The 19515-nt window shown below is 35.7% G+C and overlaps 1 protein-coding gene across 8 annotated transcripts in view; it reads right to left on the minus strand.

Annotated features, from left to right (window-relative positions):
• KDM6A (lysine demethylase 6A) overlaps window positions 1-19515 on the minus strand; it is a 211842-nt gene that overhangs the window by 45114 nt on the left and 147213 nt on the right. For 2 of the 8 annotated variants that reach the window (XM_007456962.1, XM_007456964.1), the window contains exons 9-15: window positions 15118-15211; window positions 12251-12377; window positions 6783-6881; window positions 6417-6636; window positions 4459-4554; window positions 3428-3529; window positions 2373-2768 (exon numbers count right to left, since the gene is read on the minus strand). In XM_007456962.1, the coding sequence (XP_007457024.1) occupies window positions 2373-2768; window positions 3428-3529; window positions 4459-4554; window positions 6417-6636; window positions 6783-6881; window positions 12251-12377; window positions 15118-15211 (1134 nt within the window). Of the gene's footprint in view, window positions 1-2372; window positions 2769-3427; window positions 3530-4458; window positions 4555-5117; window positions 5274-5720; window positions 5856-6416; window positions 6637-6782; window positions 6882-12250; window positions 12378-15117; window positions 15212-19515 lie in introns of all 8 variants that reach the window. The other 6 variants (XM_007456957.1, XM_007456960.1, XM_007456959.1 and 3 more) reach the window with 6 other exon arrangements.

Raw genomic sequence — 19515 nt, forward strand, 5'->3', positions numbered from 1 at the left:
TATAATTTTACTTTCATATCTTAAGTGGAACCTGTGAATGAACTCTTCGAAACTGTAATGTAAATTACTACCAATCTGTATTTCCTCCCATCAACACAAACTAAAAAGTAGATATACCATACAGTTCTATCAATGGTCTAGTTTTCATTACAACTTGAGAAAAATATTTGAAAAGGTGTGCATAAAACAGTATTGAAAAAGCCTCTAATTATATTAATACCAGAGATAGAGGCTCCCCAGCTTTAGCAGTCATGCAGCATCCTCATTTGGGAAACCTCTGACTTAGAATCAGTTCAACAGAGTTTCTTAGACAACTTTCCCAGCTATATTACCTAAATTATAAAGCTCCTATGGACACTGGCCTTGAGGGGCCTGCAAAGCAAAGGCTGGGGCTCTGCCACTGAGTATACAGTCATGTACAGAGGCTTCATGGCCTGTAAACTGTGGGTTCTTTCACTAGAATTATGTTTTTAAAAGACAGCAAATTTCCAAAGTAGGGTTAAGGGCGTATTTACTGAAAATCTCAGCAACTAAGCAAGTCAGGGAATTAGATGTAATAAAGAATAATAATAGAATTATAAGTTACAATCATAACAAAGCTTCTCATTTATTAACTACCAATTATACCTTAGCATTATAGGCATTCTAACAAAAATCTCATGTTATCCTTTTAACAATCCTTTAATGTTTAAAGACACTGAACCTCCAAAATCCCATTCTCTCACCTACCCAAACAATTCTCTCCTATTTCTCCTGTGTTAATTTCCTCACCTTACTTACTCAACCTATAACCATTATTTGATTTACACTTTCATCATACTCTCCTCCTGGAAAGACTTTATTCACTTGGCTTCAAGGGCATCCATCACTCACATTCTCCTATATCTACTACTACCCTCACAGGTCACTCCTCTTCTAGTTTTCTTTGCTAGCTCTTCAATTTCCTGACCTATTATACTGGAATGCCCCAAGGCTCAGTTTTGAGTTCTTTTCCCAATCTATTCTCACCCCTTGGTGATTTCATCCAGTCTCGTCCATCTTTCCTAGTTGATCAGGCTAACTTAAGTCTCCCTCTTTCTCAGCTAATCCTGTTGGTTCTACCAACCCAAATGTACCCAAAAGTTGACCACTTCTCTTGCTGCCACTCTGGGTCGAGCCGCCACCACCTCTTACATGGATTACAGAAGTTATCTCCAAGTGGGTCATATCATTTCTCCTTTTGCCTCCTTTAGTCTATCCACAGAGTACCAGAGAGCATCCAGGCAGATCACCTCGCTCCTCCATTCAAACCTCCCTATAGTTTCCCATTTAACTCAGAATAAAATCCAAAATCTTTACAATTGCCTACAAAGCTGAACAAGATTTAGCCAGCCTATCTCCAGCTGGACCACATTTACCTCTCTTCTCACCCTGCTCAGCCATGCTTGCCACCTTGATTGTCTCTGAATATGCAAAACACACTCCTGCATTAAGGCCTATTGCTTCTTTCTGCTCCCTAGATGTGGAACACTCTTATCACAAGTATCTTCAAGGCTCACTTCTGTAACTCAGGTATTTATTCAAATATCCCCTTCCAGTGAAATCTTCCCTGATATTCCTATTTATAACTGCAACTCCTCTACCACCAGTCTCTAGTACTCTCCAGCTCCGGTTTCTACTATATTTTTCCAGAGAACTAATCGTAACATTACCTAATATTCTATATGTAATGCTTACTTACTGTCTGTTTACCTACATGAATTAACATTTTAAAAGTCAGAAAAAGAACTTATCTCAGTTTTATCAATAATATAAAGCTAGCCAGCAATAAGTCAAATATTTCCTTAGAGCCAGTAAAAGTATAAGTAATTTGGCAATATGTATTCACAACATTTTTTAAAAATGCTCTTTGACCCTTCAGTTCTGCTTTGGAACACCCGCTCCATGGAAACAATCCAAAATATAGGGAAACTATGAGGATAAATATTCAGAAGTAAAAACTTTTTCTCCCACCAGAGTGAATACTTACCACTTAGCAAAGCACCTGATCTTAAGTAGGCAATATGTGCAGAAATGAACTAAGAAACATCACCATAAATTGCTTAAGATGCCACTGTAAATTAGCAGTGGGTTTTGGGGAGTTGTATGATTTATTTTCTTTTTGTTTTTTTAGAAATTTCTAACATTATCTGTGTAAATCTTATATGGAAAAGAAAATATACTCACATACATATAATACCGAGCCACAATGTAGTAATAACATTATAGTACTATAAATGCTTATAAAAACAGTTCCTCAAACTTTTATTTCTTCTTCTCTCAAAATGCATAAAATCAAATGAAGACAACTATTATGTGAGAAGCCAACAAGGCAGAGTCAGTCCTTCTATTACCTGAGTGGAGTTAGATAGTTGGTTTTTCCACGGCTCCTCTGCGCTGCTGGTCAGGTTTGTGCGGTTATGAGGTAGAGTGAGTGCGTTTCGCTGCAGGTAAGGCACGTTTCCATTACTTCCACTTCCTGTTATGTGATTATTGCCTATCAAAATAGTGTCTGTACTTCCCAGCGTTCTTGATGTGCTACAGGGAACATGGCCTGCAGAAAAGGGTCCATTGGCCAAAGGCTGCCCAGGGCAGGCAGGGCGGACTCCAGGCTGAGAGACGCTAGGCACTCTGGTCAGAGCAAGCTGTGGCTGCTGGCCAGAGACTGAGTTTGTAGGCAGTGATGAGTCAGCTGTTGGCCCATTAGGAATTCCAGTAGATCGTACCTGTGCAACTCCTGTCTGTCTCATCTGTCAAAAAACAAATGAAAAATAAATGCTGCCTGTGTGGTCCACAGGGGACAGAATCAGAATATGAAGAATATATAACCAGGTAATCTCTGATTTTACCCTAACATTTAATTTCTCTAGGTTAAAAAATACCTTTTCAAAACAAGAAGTTGTTTATTCACATTTAGATTAGCTTCCTCGGAAAAGCAAGAACCTACTTAATTTTTTAAGAAATATCCCTTTAGATTACTAAAAGAATCCAGCTGAAAATTATGGAAAGGAAATCAAATTTACAGGTCTTTTTCCCCCATCACAAAATAGGGGATCTCAAAATTCCATTCTATCACATTTATATGCCAGATTCTCTGAGTTAAACAAGCTTGAAAGAACCCCACCTAAGTTTAGGATGTAGCTTGTTAAGTATTAAATAATATAAATAAAACTCATGCAGAATAACATGTAAATAATAAAATACTAAGTCATGTTCAAAATCAAATTTATTGCTGTTTTTTCCTAAAAATCTGTCCATTACCAGTATTTTAAGAAGCACAGATTATTCAATTCCACCAAATATTGGTGGAAAGTAGAATTGGGCATGAACATACTCTAAAATGATGTTCCAGTCAACAGAAATATTTGAAATGGTAACAAATTTTAGGGGAAAAAAATGCTATACACACTTGATGTTGCTGCATTAAGACAAACTGACTTTCCAGCTGTTCCAGCATCAGTTTCTGTGCTGGATTTAAATTATTTCTATTTGCACGGAGCTGTTCCAAGTGCTAGAAGAAGAAGAAAGGAGAATACAGTCAAAGACACATCTAAGAAACAAGCTCACTATTCTAAACAACCTTTCCCTTGAAATGAGTAGGTAAAACTCAGAATGCTGTCTAGTCAAAGATACTGATTTCTGACCAATGACAATCAACCCCAAGATGAAGTCCTTTAAGAAGTTTGAGAAACCTCAGAAGGTTTACTGTAATGTCATCTTTGAGATAAATGCACAGGAAATTCTACTCATCAGTAATTTTCAGGATTTACACAGAAAGTTCTTTGAGCTTAAAAATGCATTGTGACAAGTACACTCTAAGAAGCACTGTTTGGAATAGGAAAAGTCTGAAGACAATCTGACTGTCCAAAACTAGTGATCTGCCTAAGTAAAAGTATGAAACCTACGTAAAGAAACATGATATAGTCATAAAAGAATAAGGAAGCTCTTTATACACTGACATGGAAAGGTCTGTAAAATATATTATTAACAGTATATATAGCATTCTATCATTTGTATAAAAAAAGGAGAAAAATAGTAAAAGATGAGAGAAAGAGGATGCGTATTTGCTTGTACATGCATGATATATCTCTGGAAAGACAGATAAGAAACTAATAACACTGGCTGTCTATTAGGAGGGGAACTGAGTGGGTAGGGGCAGGAATTAGACGGAGAATTTACCTTATATACCCTAAACTCATACTGAGGCAGTTTGAACCATGAGAATATATTTGGGGGGAGTGGGGGGCAGGGGGGAGTGGAAAAAAAAGAATGAATTATCTCTATTACTCTGGTAAATGTGGGTTCATTTTACTTATGCGCCTATTTATTGAGTTTACTGCCATTCGACTTTAAGAATTAATAGTTAAAAAACTTAAAACTTAGTACCTCTACTCTTCTTTAAATAGGAAAAACAATCTGTCAAAAGCATATCTTACATACCTGTAATTTCTGTGGTGTCAAACACCATGAATGACCTTGTTGCTGTACTGGAGGATGTGACACTGCATGGCCACTACTCCAATTATCAGAAGTATTCTGAGGAAAATTGATAAAAAAAAAAATTAAAGAATATTTGGTTAAATCCATAGAGTTAACAATAATGACTAATGGAGGCCAAATGACTTTGAATTGGAATATTTACATATAAGAAAGATGTTATGACATTTAGTTCTTTTAAAAATACTTTTACATGCATAATAAATTTGGAAAATCATAAATTAAGAAAATATTGATTCTTTAATAAGCCACCCAAAAAGGCCCACCCCTAAACTATGGCCCAAATGGCTAACCTAAATACCACACTGTCCACTAGGTCCAACATTAAGTTTATTTCAATGTCAGTAGAAGGTGATGATGAAAAGTGTGTTGAGATCTTAACGGCAGGGAGATGAATAAAATGATTTGATGAATGCAAATTTATCCCTACTTTCTATATTTAATATGATGCTAAGAATTTGGGATAGAAAAACTCAAACCTTTCACTCTTTGATGTCCACAGATTTAAAGTAAAGGACAGGAGATGTTCAAACTGCACAAGTTCAGGGCAGTTAGGAGTTTCTTTTTTGACTGGGATTTTTATATTTCTCTAAAATATATACCTTTGTTGGACTAGATGTTCTTTTCCTCTTGGCAGGACTGGACAGGTCATCTACTTGACTAGAAGGAATCATGTGTAGTGGCAAGGATTGCTGTGAAATTGGTGTTTGACTGAGGCCTAATACAGGTTCAGTATTTGGATGATGAGGTTTACATGCCTAAGAATCACAGAAGGAAGACAAAAATAGGGTTCTATATATTCTTAATTCATTCCTTCAAATTGTAAAACTTTACAAGCTGCATACTTTTCAAAGCTATGTGGACATCGCTGATGGCAATTATTGAAAATCAAAATCAAATGAATCATCAATGGAGGAATGTGTACCTTCCTTTGAAAAACTTGCTTTAAAAAATAAACCACTGCAGCATTACTTTAAGAAACCTCCTTCAAAATCATGAAAATGCACAAAGGTTCTAAACTGGCACCCCAAAATTTCTTCCCATATCAGAGGGAGTTTTAATTTGATCTAGATTCCCTTCACAATTAAATCAAGAGGCTTTTCATTAATGAAAGCCTCCTGTGCTTAGTAAAATACGCTTGACCACTACAGATTGAAAAGAACCCTTAAAGCTGGGCACCTGCAGAACATAACCCAACTTCTCACCTGCTGTGCTGTGTTCATGGCACCCTGCCTGGAGGTAAGCTCTGCGGGGATTGGTAGGCTCCACGCCTCCTCAATACTAGGAAGTAATTTAGTTTTATTCTGTAGACTACCTTGTGGAAGGTTACACAACTGAGCCTAGGAAAAATTATGTAAAAAGCAAATTTAACACAAGCCTAATTGAGTAAGAGCAAGTCCACTAAATCTTCCTAAATGCTATAACTAATTGTTTTTAAAAGAAAATAGATTCTTAATTTGGGGTTTCAGAAAGATACTAAGTATAATGAGGGAAACCGGAATATAAACCTTTGTGAGAATTAAAACAAAGCTGAGCTCTGTTTTCAGAGTTCTTATAGCTGTCTTCTCATGAAACTCCAAGCAAGAGTGAAAGACAATGTTTGTGTCCTTTTCTCTAAAATGCTATGACAACTTAAAAATGTAGACAGTACATAGAAAAAAATTATGTAAATTAATATGCATCAACAGAGTAAATGTGCAAAAGAGCATCTTTCAAAATACTGCATATCTTACTTAAAATGAAAAGTAAAATAATATTACAAGCTATGGTATGTTTACAAAATATGGAAACAAATTATAGACATCAAAACACAGCTAGACAAAATTCCCAGCCACCCTCCTCCTGCCTGAGTGTCATGGGGAAATATGTGCCTTTAAAAAACTGCCATTTAAACATTTTACCTGTAAATACTTAATTCGTGCTGCAAGTGCAGAGGTATTACTACAACTTTTGCTTCTGGTTGCATTTAAGTAGCATTTAATGGCATCCTGAGGCTGGTTGCAGGATTCGTAGAGTGTGCCTAGGTCCATCCAGGCTGCAGCATGGCCATGGTCCAATTGTACAGCACAAATATAGGCCTGTAAAGCATCCATAGGCTGATTTTGCTGCTGATATAGCACGCTGCAAAGAGATATTAAGAAAAAATAAGTTGACTAAGAAGAACTGCTTAGCTTCATAACATGATATAAGCCATGAAGTACATTATACGTGATGCAACCATCTTTGTGTATCAATTATAATACCATTATTTTTATACAAAGTCTTACCCTATTGAACACCATGTATCTGCACTTGCTTCTGATTTATCAATAGACTGCCTGTAAGATATAAAGGCATCCTGAACTTTCCCAATACTTGAATAGCACCTGAGAGGGGAGGGAAAAATCAAGAAAATACGATTAATACTAATTGATTAATTAATTTGTTGAATGGATGGACTATATGTCAAAGCAAATAAAAACCTAATAAGCTGACATATTTATGTGAATGTGTGTACATATATGACAACAATAATGTACATTATAATTAACCCTTCAATAAACTATATTAGTCTATCTGATAGTGTTTATCAATACAGCATGCTTTAGCACCTATTAAAATAATTAAAGGCCATATCACTTCAATATTATAATACTGAGTTACGCATACACACACACCCACTACTCTACTTATACAGCTTGATCTCTGGTTTTCTATAGAGTAAGAACATAGAGTTAAAAACCAAGAAAAACACTCTATGTTGGTAAGACTTGCTGAATCGGATTTCAATTCTCCTTTCTTAAATAATGAGGGCAAAAATTCTTTAATTCATACAAAATACAAACATAAATACTATCAAGCTAACTATCAAAAATAGTATAAAATAGGATTAAGTACAGTATTTTATGACTAGTAAGGGTAGCAAGGTATGATTAAAGTTTCAATGACCTGCCATTTTCTTAATGTAGATGTACCTGATGGATACACAGAACAGCAGCTGAAATTATAAATACAGAAATTATCTTTAGTGCTTGGCACTAAGGGAAAAAGAAAAGAACAAAATCCAGTTCGTCTTCAAGGAGCTTACAATTTAGTTGAGGACTGAAGACACATTATAATTGTCATGATGCCATATCAAATGGCTAGCACAGACAATACCTGGTCTGAAAATTTAGGGTAGACACATTACCGGGGGTTTAGGAAAGACAAGAAAGGGAAGGGTAAGAGTAAAGGAACTGAATATGTGTAGATGCATACTGTTTAGATCAGTGATACCCATTACCAGCCAGTATATGGCAATTTGGCCAAGCAAACGAAATGGAAAAACAACATACACATACATACATAAATTTTCCATTAAACTAATATTTGTATTGTAATTGACTTATTTTGAAATACTATTGACTGAGTAAACAGCAAAAAAAAAATTTAAACATCAAGTACTCCAAAAGTGTGGGAACCACTGATTCTGGCAGAGAAGGTGAGAAAAGGCATTTTGAAATGCTGCTTGAACAATATGAGCAAAACTTAATATAAGATAGCACAGATATAAACAGCAGAGGATTTTAAATCCAACCCAAGAATACCCTGAAGTTTGTTCTTCTAACAAGGGGAATGGCATGATGAAAGTACTTTATAGGAATATTAATCTGCTAACAACATGTAGGGATAAACTGAAAGGAAAATAAGTTATGGACAGTAAAAAAGAAGGCAGTTATATTCACTGGTTTGGAATACGCCAAAATCAGGATGAAAGTAATGCAAGTAACAACAAAGAAAAAGACAGGAGAAACAATAAACCAAAAAAACAGATAAAGACTTTGTGATAAACTGATTAGCTATTCATGGGGGTGGGGTTATAATTTAGGTTTTAAGCCTGATTAAATAGAGGAAAAAAATGGTGATATCATTGGCAAAAATAAAGAAGAAGGAGCTGGTTCAGGGAAGAAAATGATGAATGAGATTTGAAATATGCTGATTTTGACATGAGGTGTGGACATTAAAATGGGAAATGTTAGGTAAAGAATGGGAGATGTGGTCCTGGTGTTTAATACCTTGAAGTATAGAAATCTAGATTTGGAATTCATCCATATGAAAGAGAGGGTATAAGAACATAGGATACCGACAAAGGAGCGGTAAAACTAAGCCTAAGCAATCATTAATATTGTGGTTGGGGCAATATAAGAAAGGTGAGTGACTGAGACAGAGAAGGCAGTGTCACAGAGCAAACTGTTTTATGAGAAGGGAATTCAGGACAAGAGGGCATTAACAATGCCAAACAGGGACAGACACCACAAAGAAAGGGAATGCTTAACAGATGCTCTGTTTGTTGTTGTTAAATCAAAGCCAATCTCAGATTTATAGACAAATTTGCCTAACCGCTAGGAGGAATAAGCAGTAATTCCCAAACCCAATGTTTTTATACTTGATTCCTACAAAATGAAAGTAGGAAACCAATGTGCCCAAATACAGATGTCCCAATCCAACTGCCAACCACTTTTCCTCTAATAAAACTTAACTAGGTTCCCCTGAGACAGCACTGTGTAATTGAGAAAGCACTGGGTGTTGAACCTAGGATCTAGTCCCTGCTCTGATATTAGTTATCTGCGTGACTGTGACCTTGGACAAAACATTTTACTCCTCTGAGCTCACTTTCTAAAACATCTGCAAAATGACAAGGTTTACAGGGTGAACTAGGTGACCTCCTGGTCCTTCCCAGCTCTAACATTCTATAGTTCTGTGATAACACAGTCAATGATTAGTACCAGTTTAACAGCATTACCACATTACACTTTTGTTATGATATACACATGCCAAATGACAAATTCAATCTTCAACACAGACCTGAATGCAGAGGTAAGTAATAAAATGCCTCAGAAATATTAGGGTCATCAAATCCCAAAGTTGCTTACTGACACTTGAGATCTTCCTTCAGAGCTTTAATAACTTCTAAAATACAATTTATTTATAAAAATTTTCTCACAACAAAACAGATTTGAAGCAACACATTAGAAGTCAGCAAAAGAGGGTAAGAAAAGTAAACATCAAAGTAAAAAAGTCTAAACAGTCCTCAAATTATATTACAGATAAAAAATAATGGACACCAACATGATAATCTTGAACACCAAAATAAGTTAAATTGTAGTAAGTATCCTTTAATTGAGAAGTCAGTAAACTATAGTTGGAAAATTTTACCCAGAAAGATTCAAATAAAAGCATCTCAATGATTTAAAATGTAAAATCAGGTAATGCGGGGGGGTGGGGGTGGGGGGCGGGGGGAACCTCCTATGGAATAGTGCTCATTGAGCTGAAAATTACAGCATTACTAAGACAGTAATTTTTGGGAATTCCCTGGCGGTCCAGTGGTTAGGACTCAGCACTTTCACTGCCAGGACCGGGGTTCAATCCCTGGTCAGGGAACTGAGATCCCGCAAGCGGCGCGGCCGGGGGAAAAAAAAAAAAAAGTAATTTTTGATGTTTCATTATGTATTAATTTTCCATGCCTAGAATTAAGAAAAAATTATATTAAAAAGACACCCACACTATTGTACTGTATTAAACTACTGATTTTTATCTTAGGTCAAAAGGAAAATACTTTCCAGTATACATTCCTTTTAATCTATATTAAAAGAAATTTTCATATATAAACATTAACACTAGAGGCAATGACTAGGCAAGGCCCTACTTCCCAGTACTAGACCTCCTTTCTGGTCACTGTATGAAGCCTATCACTGCACAATACTAATAGTAGTAACAGAGCTAGCTCCAAATGCAAATGGTGTTCAGTTAGTTCATTTATTCCATTTACTGAATAGCCACTTTGCTAGGCAGACAGATACAAAGATGGTAAGATCCAGTTTCTGCTCCCAAAGATCTTTAGTGAGACAATGTTTGCACTCTCAAGCTTTATTAATAAGCAACCCAATTTACATGATTTTACAAGCTTGGGAAGGAATCAGAAACCCCCTGCTATAAACAGCAACTTTTCCACTAGACTCTTATTGTATATTATTATTATTATTTTTTTTTTTTTGCGGTACGCGGGCCTCTTACTGTTGTGGCCTCTCCCATTGCGGAGCACAGGCTCTGGATGCGCAGGCTCAGCGGCCATGGCTCACGGGCCCAGCCGCTCCGCAGCATGTGGGATCCTTCCAGACCGGGGCACAAACCCGTGTCCCCTTGCACGGGCAGGCGGACTCTCAACCACTGCGCCACCAGAGAAGCCCTTATTGTATATTATTAATGAATAATCAAAAATTTTTTAAAGAAGGAAACATCTTAATATTATTCCCTCTCATACAAATATACTTTGCTATATTTAAAGGAAAAAAAATGAAACCATACAAAATACTAAAATTTAACATGACTATATGGCAAACTCACTTCAAGTAAAATACTATAGAAAATAGAGGAAAAAAGCTTAAAATTAGGGCTTCCCTTGGTGATGCAGTGGTTGAGAGTCCGCCTGCCGATGCAGGGGACAAGGGTTTGTGCTCCGGTCCGGGAAGATTCCACATGCCTCGGAGCGGCTGGGCCCGTGAGCCATGGCCGCTGAGCCTGCGCGTCCGGAGCCTGTGCTCCGCAATGGGAGAGGCCGCAGCAGTGAGAGGCCCGCGTACCGCACAAGGCCCGCGGACCGCACAAAAAAAAAAAAAAAAAAAAAAAAAAAAGCTTAAAATTAAAACAAAATAGGATAATTTCCGAAGAATTCATAAAATTAAAACCTTTAGAATGGGAAGGTACCTAACAGATAATCTAACCCAGGGCTTCTCAACCTCAGCCAGGTAATCTTTTACTGTAGACAGCTGTCCCACTAGATGCCAGTGGCACTCCCCGTAGTTGTGATAACCAAAATGTCTCTACAGACATTATGAAATGTCCTCTATGGGGCAAAATAGCCCCACAGCCCCAGCATTGAGAACCACCAATCTAATTCTCTAATCAATAGAAAACTGAAGCCTCAAAATGTTTAACTGTACCATCCATGATTCCACAAACAGTAGCCTAGCCAAGACTTGAATCCAAGTATCTCAGCTCGTAGTCGAATGATCTTTCCACCATACTGCAAAAGCTAAAACCAATTAGGAACCAAAAAACAATCTGACAATGGTCCAAAAATATATTCTATCAGATACATATACATGAGGTATGTTTCAGATAATCAGTAAGCAAAATTCAGACATTCAAAGTACAAGAGAAGTTTATAGGCTTGCAAAAAACTATTTTCACTACATGTCACTTCTCCTTTCCAACAAATCCAGTAATAATGTATCTACTTTCGACTGTGATTTGAGATCTACTATTAATGTCCATTCTAAGGTATATATCACTAATCAAAATGATAACTAGCAAAGTTCTACTGACTACTGGTAGTCACCAGGTAGAATGAAAAATTCTCTGTTCTATTAAACAGACATATAAAGAAAACACTAGAAATCCAAAGGAAAGGCATAAATAGTTGAATGAAAAATTACTATCTGCTATGACTTTTTAAAAACCAGCAATAATTTAAGTCAAATGAAAATTCAATAAGCAAAATAAGAAACGTCCTGATAGACCAGATGCTGCTGTAAGAAAACCACCACATTCAGAAGCTTTCTTTTATTTTTTAACTTCTAGAAATCTGTTATAAAATACTTAAAAGAGAAAATACACTGATCAAGTTATTAGTAAACTAATATTTTAGATCATAATTCAAATCCCTTAGCTGGAATAAACAAAAGCAAAGCCTAAGTATCTGATAAATCAGTCTTACCTTCCGAGGAAATACCAGGACTGGCCAGAATTAGGATCTGCTTCCAAGGACTTTTGGAGATACTGAATAGCATAGCTTTCCTTGGTGGCTTTATCTCCCAGGAGATCCACAGTATGATGCATCCAACCTATAGTAAGTGATTAAAAATATTTACCTAAATGAGTTAATTATTCTTCTATTTTAAAGAATACCAAGCAGAAAACAAACAAGTAAAAAATACTCTTTTCAGTAAATTTATTCATTTAGCTTGGCATACACATTCCCAAAATTTAGAACTGTCAATTCTGGCCTAAGAAAGTCTGTTCTTAAAGTACAGTCAAAGCTATGAAGAACTTTCATTCCAGAGAAATTAAAACAATTTTAAGCATTGACTTATCACTTAAGAACTTTCATTCCAGAGAAATTAAAACAATTTAAAGCATTGCAAACTACAGTTCTTTTATTCTCTGATTTTTGTATTTGAAAAGATTCCAAGGTATAAAACAAAGAATATAAAGATGTTAAATCTTATTCACTGTTCCGTGCAAAAATTTATGTACATTTAAGAATCTCCAAGACACTATTAACCCTATGTTTATTTCCAAGGAGTAAATATAAGCTATATAATCAATGATAGTTCAGAGTAAAACACACACATACAATCCCACCTTATTGGCACTGGCTACATATTTTCACACCTTATAAAATAAAAACTATAAAGCATTTGACAATTTTTTAAAACCCCAAGGCTATAAGAAAAGTCCATTCAAATGGTGCAAATAAAAACGGTACAAAATGGGTAACACAAATGTTTAATAAATACATTTAGATAGTGCATAATCTCATATGTGGAATCTTAAAAAGTCGAATACACAGAAGCAGAGAGTTAAATGGTGGTTACCAGGAGCGGTAAGGTTGGGGAAATGGGGAGATATTGGTCAAGGTTACACAGTTGAAGTTATGTAGGATAAGTAAGCCTAGAGAACATACAGTATTACAACTGCAGTTATTAATATTGTAATATATACTGGAAACTTGCTAATATGAGAGTAGATTTCAGGTGCTCCCACCACACAAAAACAAATGGTAACTATGTGAGGAGATGCATATGCTGACTAGCTTGACTGTAGTAATCATTTCACTATGTACAGGTGTATCAAAACATCATCTTGTACACCTTAAATACAACTGTTATGATAAACAAACAAACAAACAAGCAAGCAAGCTGGCTATGGAAGTAATCAAAAGACTGGATCATGGACTAGTGTATTCTATACCTTCAAGGCACACAGGAATAATTTGATTTAATTTGCCAGGGAATCATATTTCAGTTGTGGATCAATTCAAATGCATAAAATCAGCTGTTCTTTGTGTATAGTCCACAGTACATAAAATAAATAAGAACCCTTATTTTCTGGCATTTATTATAGTTGCTGTGCTCCAAAAGACATTTTAAAAGGATTGAGTTACCATGTTTTACAGAAATATAAGTCAATCACACATCTATTCATCTGTTCTTCCCTTACCTCTCCTACTATTACTAGTAAGAACAGGACCTACCGTAGCAGGCTCTAAAAGGAGTTGCTTAAGCAACAGTGACAAGAAAGTAGGAAGGATTGATGTGCAGGCATAAATAGACTCAATTAGGGGAAGTACCTTCCCTTTCAAAACCATGAAAAGTTTACCTATACACTCTGCCAAAGAAGACAGGTAATTCAAACGATTTCAACCCATTTCTTAAATTTAAAAGGTATATATGCATTTTTGCTATTGACACATTCTTCACTGCAGCTAATTAAAAAACAGCTTGTATTCAAATATTAGCTGAATGAGTAAGCTGTCTGAAGGCACCACTTTGCTCTTTTTACTGAAGAACTAACACAAAAGCTTTTGTGCTGTACTAATAAACTTGCTTTAATTTAAAGATACAAATTCACATTACTCAAACACTACATGTAATCATTAAAAACAAAACTTGACTATAATTTTTAAAAGTATGGATAACTGAAGGAAAATTCTAACCAGCGATTAAATTAAAAACAAAGCTAAAAATAAAACTTTTATATGAAAGCAATGTGTTTATTTTGTATAACCGATCACATAATATGCATTCATATCATGAAGGTAAGTGATAAAGTCTAAGCTTAAGTAATTTAAAAATTACATTAAAAATAGTCACATCATGAAAACATTCACATTACTACAACAGTGGCTAAAACTTAAGAGTCAATTATTTGCCCAGACCAAAACCAAATTTTAAAAAGCTGGGGGGGTGTGGGGGGAAACCAAAAAAACCCCCCGAAATACCAAATGCAGACAAGAAACATGACTCAATAACCAAGCAACAAAATTAAATGTTGGAGAATTCCATCATTATCTTCTTGGTGATAGTGACACATATTCAGATGACTACATTCCTTCATCTTCAACATTACAACAGAACTACATGTGTAGAGAAACTATATATAATGTTAGATGTTCCACAATTCTTACATAAAATGCTTTAGTTAATATTATCAACAGAGCTATGAAAGCAAGCTCACCAACCACTAAGAGACTTTAGGTAAATCACTTAACTTCATTGAGTACTAAGCATATCTGGCACAAAGAAAGTATTCAGTCCCCCTCACCCATGGGTTAAGTACCAGAGTATAATTTTGAGAATTTAAAAGGACAAGTTGCACTAAAGAACTGTAATGAGATTGACTGTGGGATAGACAATGCTCGGCAGAAGGTGGAAAACATGATGGGTTCAGATTAATTCTATCAACTCTGGGGAAAAGGAAAGAAAAGAAATAGGGTACATGAGCCACGTATTTACCATCTGTGACATGTAAAAAACATAAAGAGATGTACTTATAACACACTAAATGTATATTATTACATACCCAACTGTTGTAAGACAGTTGCTTTTACGTGTGCAGAAAGATTTTCTGTCTGCAAAAGTTGTTCATAAGCTTCCTTTGCAGAATGATACTTCCTCTAAAGAGCAGGAAAAACAGATGTAAAGAAAATAAAATTAACATCTTTAAAGAACTAGCTCATATGTTATGTTTTATATGATACTGATATTTTAGCGTATTTTAAAAAATCAACTGAAAGAGAAAAGTGCCTCACTGAATGTTTCTCTAACTCTAGACAGCTGGGGTTAATAGACCATGTTTCACAGTATCTAACACCAGTAAAACATTCAATATAACAAAGTATCATTAAAACATGACCTTTAAGAATTTGCCAAATCTCAATAGTTAAAAAAAATCATCTCAACCTATTTAATAACATAAATGATTTCAACTTTACTTAATAACACTTAATGAAACCAGAAAAGTATTCCACTTCCAAGTGCATCATCTGTCTGCCTTGAAATACCAAGTTCCGAAGCAACTTAACAGGAACAATAGAGCACGTCAAAAATGCTTTTAAAAAACTAAGTACAAAAGTAGTTGAAGCCCAAGTTTAAAAGATATAGAGGGCCTCCCTGGTGGTGCAGCGGATGAGGGTCAGCCTGCCGATGCAGGGGACACGGGTTCGTGCCCCGGTCCGGGAAGATCCCACATGCCACGGAGCGGCTGGGCCCGTGGGCCATGGCCGCTGGGCCTGTGCGTCCGGAGCCTGTGCTCTGCAGCAGGAGAGGCCACAACGCTGAGAGGCCCACGTACCGCAAAAAAAAAAAAAAAGATATAGATACTGGTATATAAAATATCCTGTGAAAAATTTTAGAATACATATATGATTTTGAAGACAACAAACCTCCCATAATTATAGTCTAATAATGTTTGCAATATTTAAGATTCCTTGGGCAAAACTCTAAATGAAACCATTTACCCACAGTTCTCATCCCAGAAGTACTAATATGACTGAAACCCATTATTGCTACAGTCCTAAAACTTAAGACAAAACCTCCCCACCCCCCCCAAATAGGGGAAAAGCCAACAAAAGAAAACCTCATAAATACTATCTTTAAAAAATACTTGGCAGAACAATGAAGTGGCTTTCATTCATATCACTGACAGTACACAGCTGCCTGAGCAAACAAATCTTTCTCCCCCCAAACATAGGTAGAAACATGAAACTAGCTGTGTGAACCTCAGGCAAATGACTTGAGCTATGATTCAACATCCATAAAACAGATGTAGTGCCTGATCTTTCTATCTAGAGTTGTTCTAAGGATCAAACGAGATTAAAAAAGAGCTATGGAAACAAATAAGGAGCTCTATGAATGCAGTATGTCAACATGAGGAAGATTTGAAAGAACTGTCCATTGAGATTAACAGTAGTTATTACATAAACTTTTATTCATCAAGTAAATGAGTTCCCTTTAAACATTAATTTGGTCTGAAAAAGTAAATTAGACAATTAATGAAGGATAAGGATCAAGGTATTCAACTCAATTCCTTCAACTGGTAAATATTTGTTGAATACCTAATACATAACAGGAACTGCTGGGACTACAGTGTAGTCAAGAATACAGATATAAAAACAAATAAAACATACTGTACTGTGGGAAAAAAAAACATACTGTACTGTGTACAATAACAGTATGATATTTCCCAGAGGAAGAAAGAGCATGTGGTAAATTTAGAGTACTAGCACACTGGGCAGAAAGTGCAGAGACAAGCAGACAACTTCACAAAGACCTTCCTAAACCATGGTAAAAGACTATAGACTGTATCCTAAGACAATGGGGTACCACTGAAATGAGCTCAAGCAATATGATCAAATTTATATTTTAGAAAGAGCCCTTTGTGGAATTACCTCAACAAATGCTAAAACATACTTCCAAACACTAGTAATAATAATAAAACCAACATACTTGAAAAGCTGGTTGCACTGTATTGAGAAACATGAAGTTTGATTTCTACCTCCTATTATATACAAAAAACTGGCATCCACATTAAAGACCTAAATATGAAATGTAAAAGTATAAAACTAAGAGAAGAAGATGAAGAAGAGTATTTCTTTGAGATGTGAAAGAATTTATTCAACTTGGCCAAAATGGCACAAATAAGGAGGAGTAGTAAGGATCTGACTTGAAACACATAAGCAGAAAAATAGGCAATGGACATAAAAACCAACACATAAAAGGTGAAAAACATGTGAAGAAGTGTACACCTCTAGAAATCAGAAAATGCAAGTTTAAATGATCTATTACCTTCTACCCATCAGACTGGCAAACATAAAGTTGGGTAGTTCTTAGTATTGTGGGGATGTGAGTAAAGGAAAATGCTCATGCCTTGCCTGAAGGGAATTTACTCATGAAATTAGGTATGCAAATATGCTCCAATCTAACAATCTCACTCTTGGGATATATATACCAAAGGAACCTTCCCAGAGGTAATGTTGTAAATGGTACTATTTGTAGTACCAAGGAGATGGACAACCTAGGTCTATGTCACTAGGTGAGTGGAAATATAAAATATGATGGACGCTTACAGCAGAACACTAAGTAGCAACTATAAATAGTATATAAAAGCAACGAGTTTATCTGTAAAGGTGTTTAGTATAAAGTCAGTATAAAGTTTTGTCTCTGGTAATGCTGAAGTAACACTTCAGACAGCTTTAAATTCTGGATAAAATATAAAAGTTAACTATCAGAAAGTACTGAAAAGAAACGAAAATCAGGCAAAAACAAAGAAGCTAATACTTAGAGGAAGGGAATGGCACTGGTTTAGTAACCCCATTTTTCTAGGATTTTCACCTGAAGGCAGGCCCCAACTGGTATCTGGTTGGCTACAACTCAAACAGAAATCAGCAATCTTACTAGCTTGAAGAATCAGAGGACAGACTTTGTAGCTATCACAAGAGCTGGAAGTGAGGAGAGAAGAAATCCCAGAAAGGAGAGGGAGAGAAACAACAACAAATTCTGAAGTTAAACTGCTCAAATCCCTGGTTGACCACTGAACTATGCATGAACACAACAGATGTTCAGCAGCCTAAAAGAACTAAAGAAAGAGATTTTAGCTGTTGCCAACCACAGGGATGACAAAGTTTCGTGTGTGACTTGAGCAAAGTTAACTGGCTAATAAAACAAAACTATCATCTTCAGAAAAATGTAACAAAATCACTCTCCACAACGTATTATTCATGATACCCAGAATAAAATTACCAGACTTGTAAGAATCAGGAAATTTTTACTCATGTTGAAAAGAATAGGAAATTAATGAAAACCAGCCATGAAATGACTCAGATGTTGAAATTGCAAATAATTTTAAAGCAGCTATTTTAACAATGTTCACAGATGAAAAGGAAAACATAATCATAAGGAATGAATGGACCAAAAATCAGAGCACGTAAAGAGAAATTAAAAGAGAAACACAAGGAAATTCTAGAACTGAAAAATACTAATTTGAAATTTAAAAAAATAGTTACTGGAAGGACTGAATAGCAGATTAAAGACTTAATTGGAGTCCAAGAAGGAGAAGAGAGAAAGAATGGGGCAGAAAAAATATTGACAATGGCTGAGAACTTTCCAGAAGTGATGACATCAAAATCCCATATCCAAAAGACTAAAAAAACCACAAGTAGTATAAATATAAAGGAAAAACCAATACCTAACTACATCATAGTCGCATACTTAAGAACCAAATGTAATGAGAAGAACCTTGAAAGCAGTCAGAGAAAAACCACAAAATACAAAGGATACAATAAGAATGACAGCCAACTTTATGTAACCATATCAGTAACTGAATTAAATATAAATGGACTAGATATTCAAACAAACAACAGAGACTGCCAGACAGATTTACAAAACTGAAAGAAAGCCAAAACCACAGTACTTGTAAGATATGCACTTTTTCATATAAGGATTCAAACAGGCTGAAATAAAAGGATGGGAAAAGATACCATGTAAACTTTAAGTATTAGAAAGCTGAAGTGACTAGATTCAGATCAGACTAAGAAGGCTTCAAGGCAAAGAGTATATTACCAGAGAGGAAGAGGAATGTTTCATAATGATAAAGGACATATCAGGATGAGATAACAAGGCTTCTAAATAAATGGAGACTGACAGAAACACTGATAAAATACAATTAATCTACATAATTTATTCCAATTTCACCAACTGTCCCACGTATATCCTTTTTCTGGTCCAGGATCTAACTCAAAATCCTATGCTGTGTTAAATTAGCATGTCTCTTTACCATCCTCTAATCTGGCACAGATTCTCAGTCTCTGACTTTCATTACCTTGACACTTAAAGCAGCGGTCCCCAACCTTTTTGGCACCAGGGACCATTTTCGTGGAAGACAATTTTTCCACAGACTGAGGGTGGGGGTGGGTGCAACTGC

This window comes from Lipotes vexillifer, unplaced genomic scaffold, assembly GCF_000442215.2.
Source record: "Lipotes vexillifer unplaced genomic scaffold, Lipotes_vexillifer_v1.1 scaffold15, whole genome shotgun sequence".
Classification (NCBI taxonomy): domain Eukaryota; kingdom Metazoa; phylum Chordata; class Mammalia; order Artiodactyla; family Lipotidae; genus Lipotes; species Lipotes vexillifer.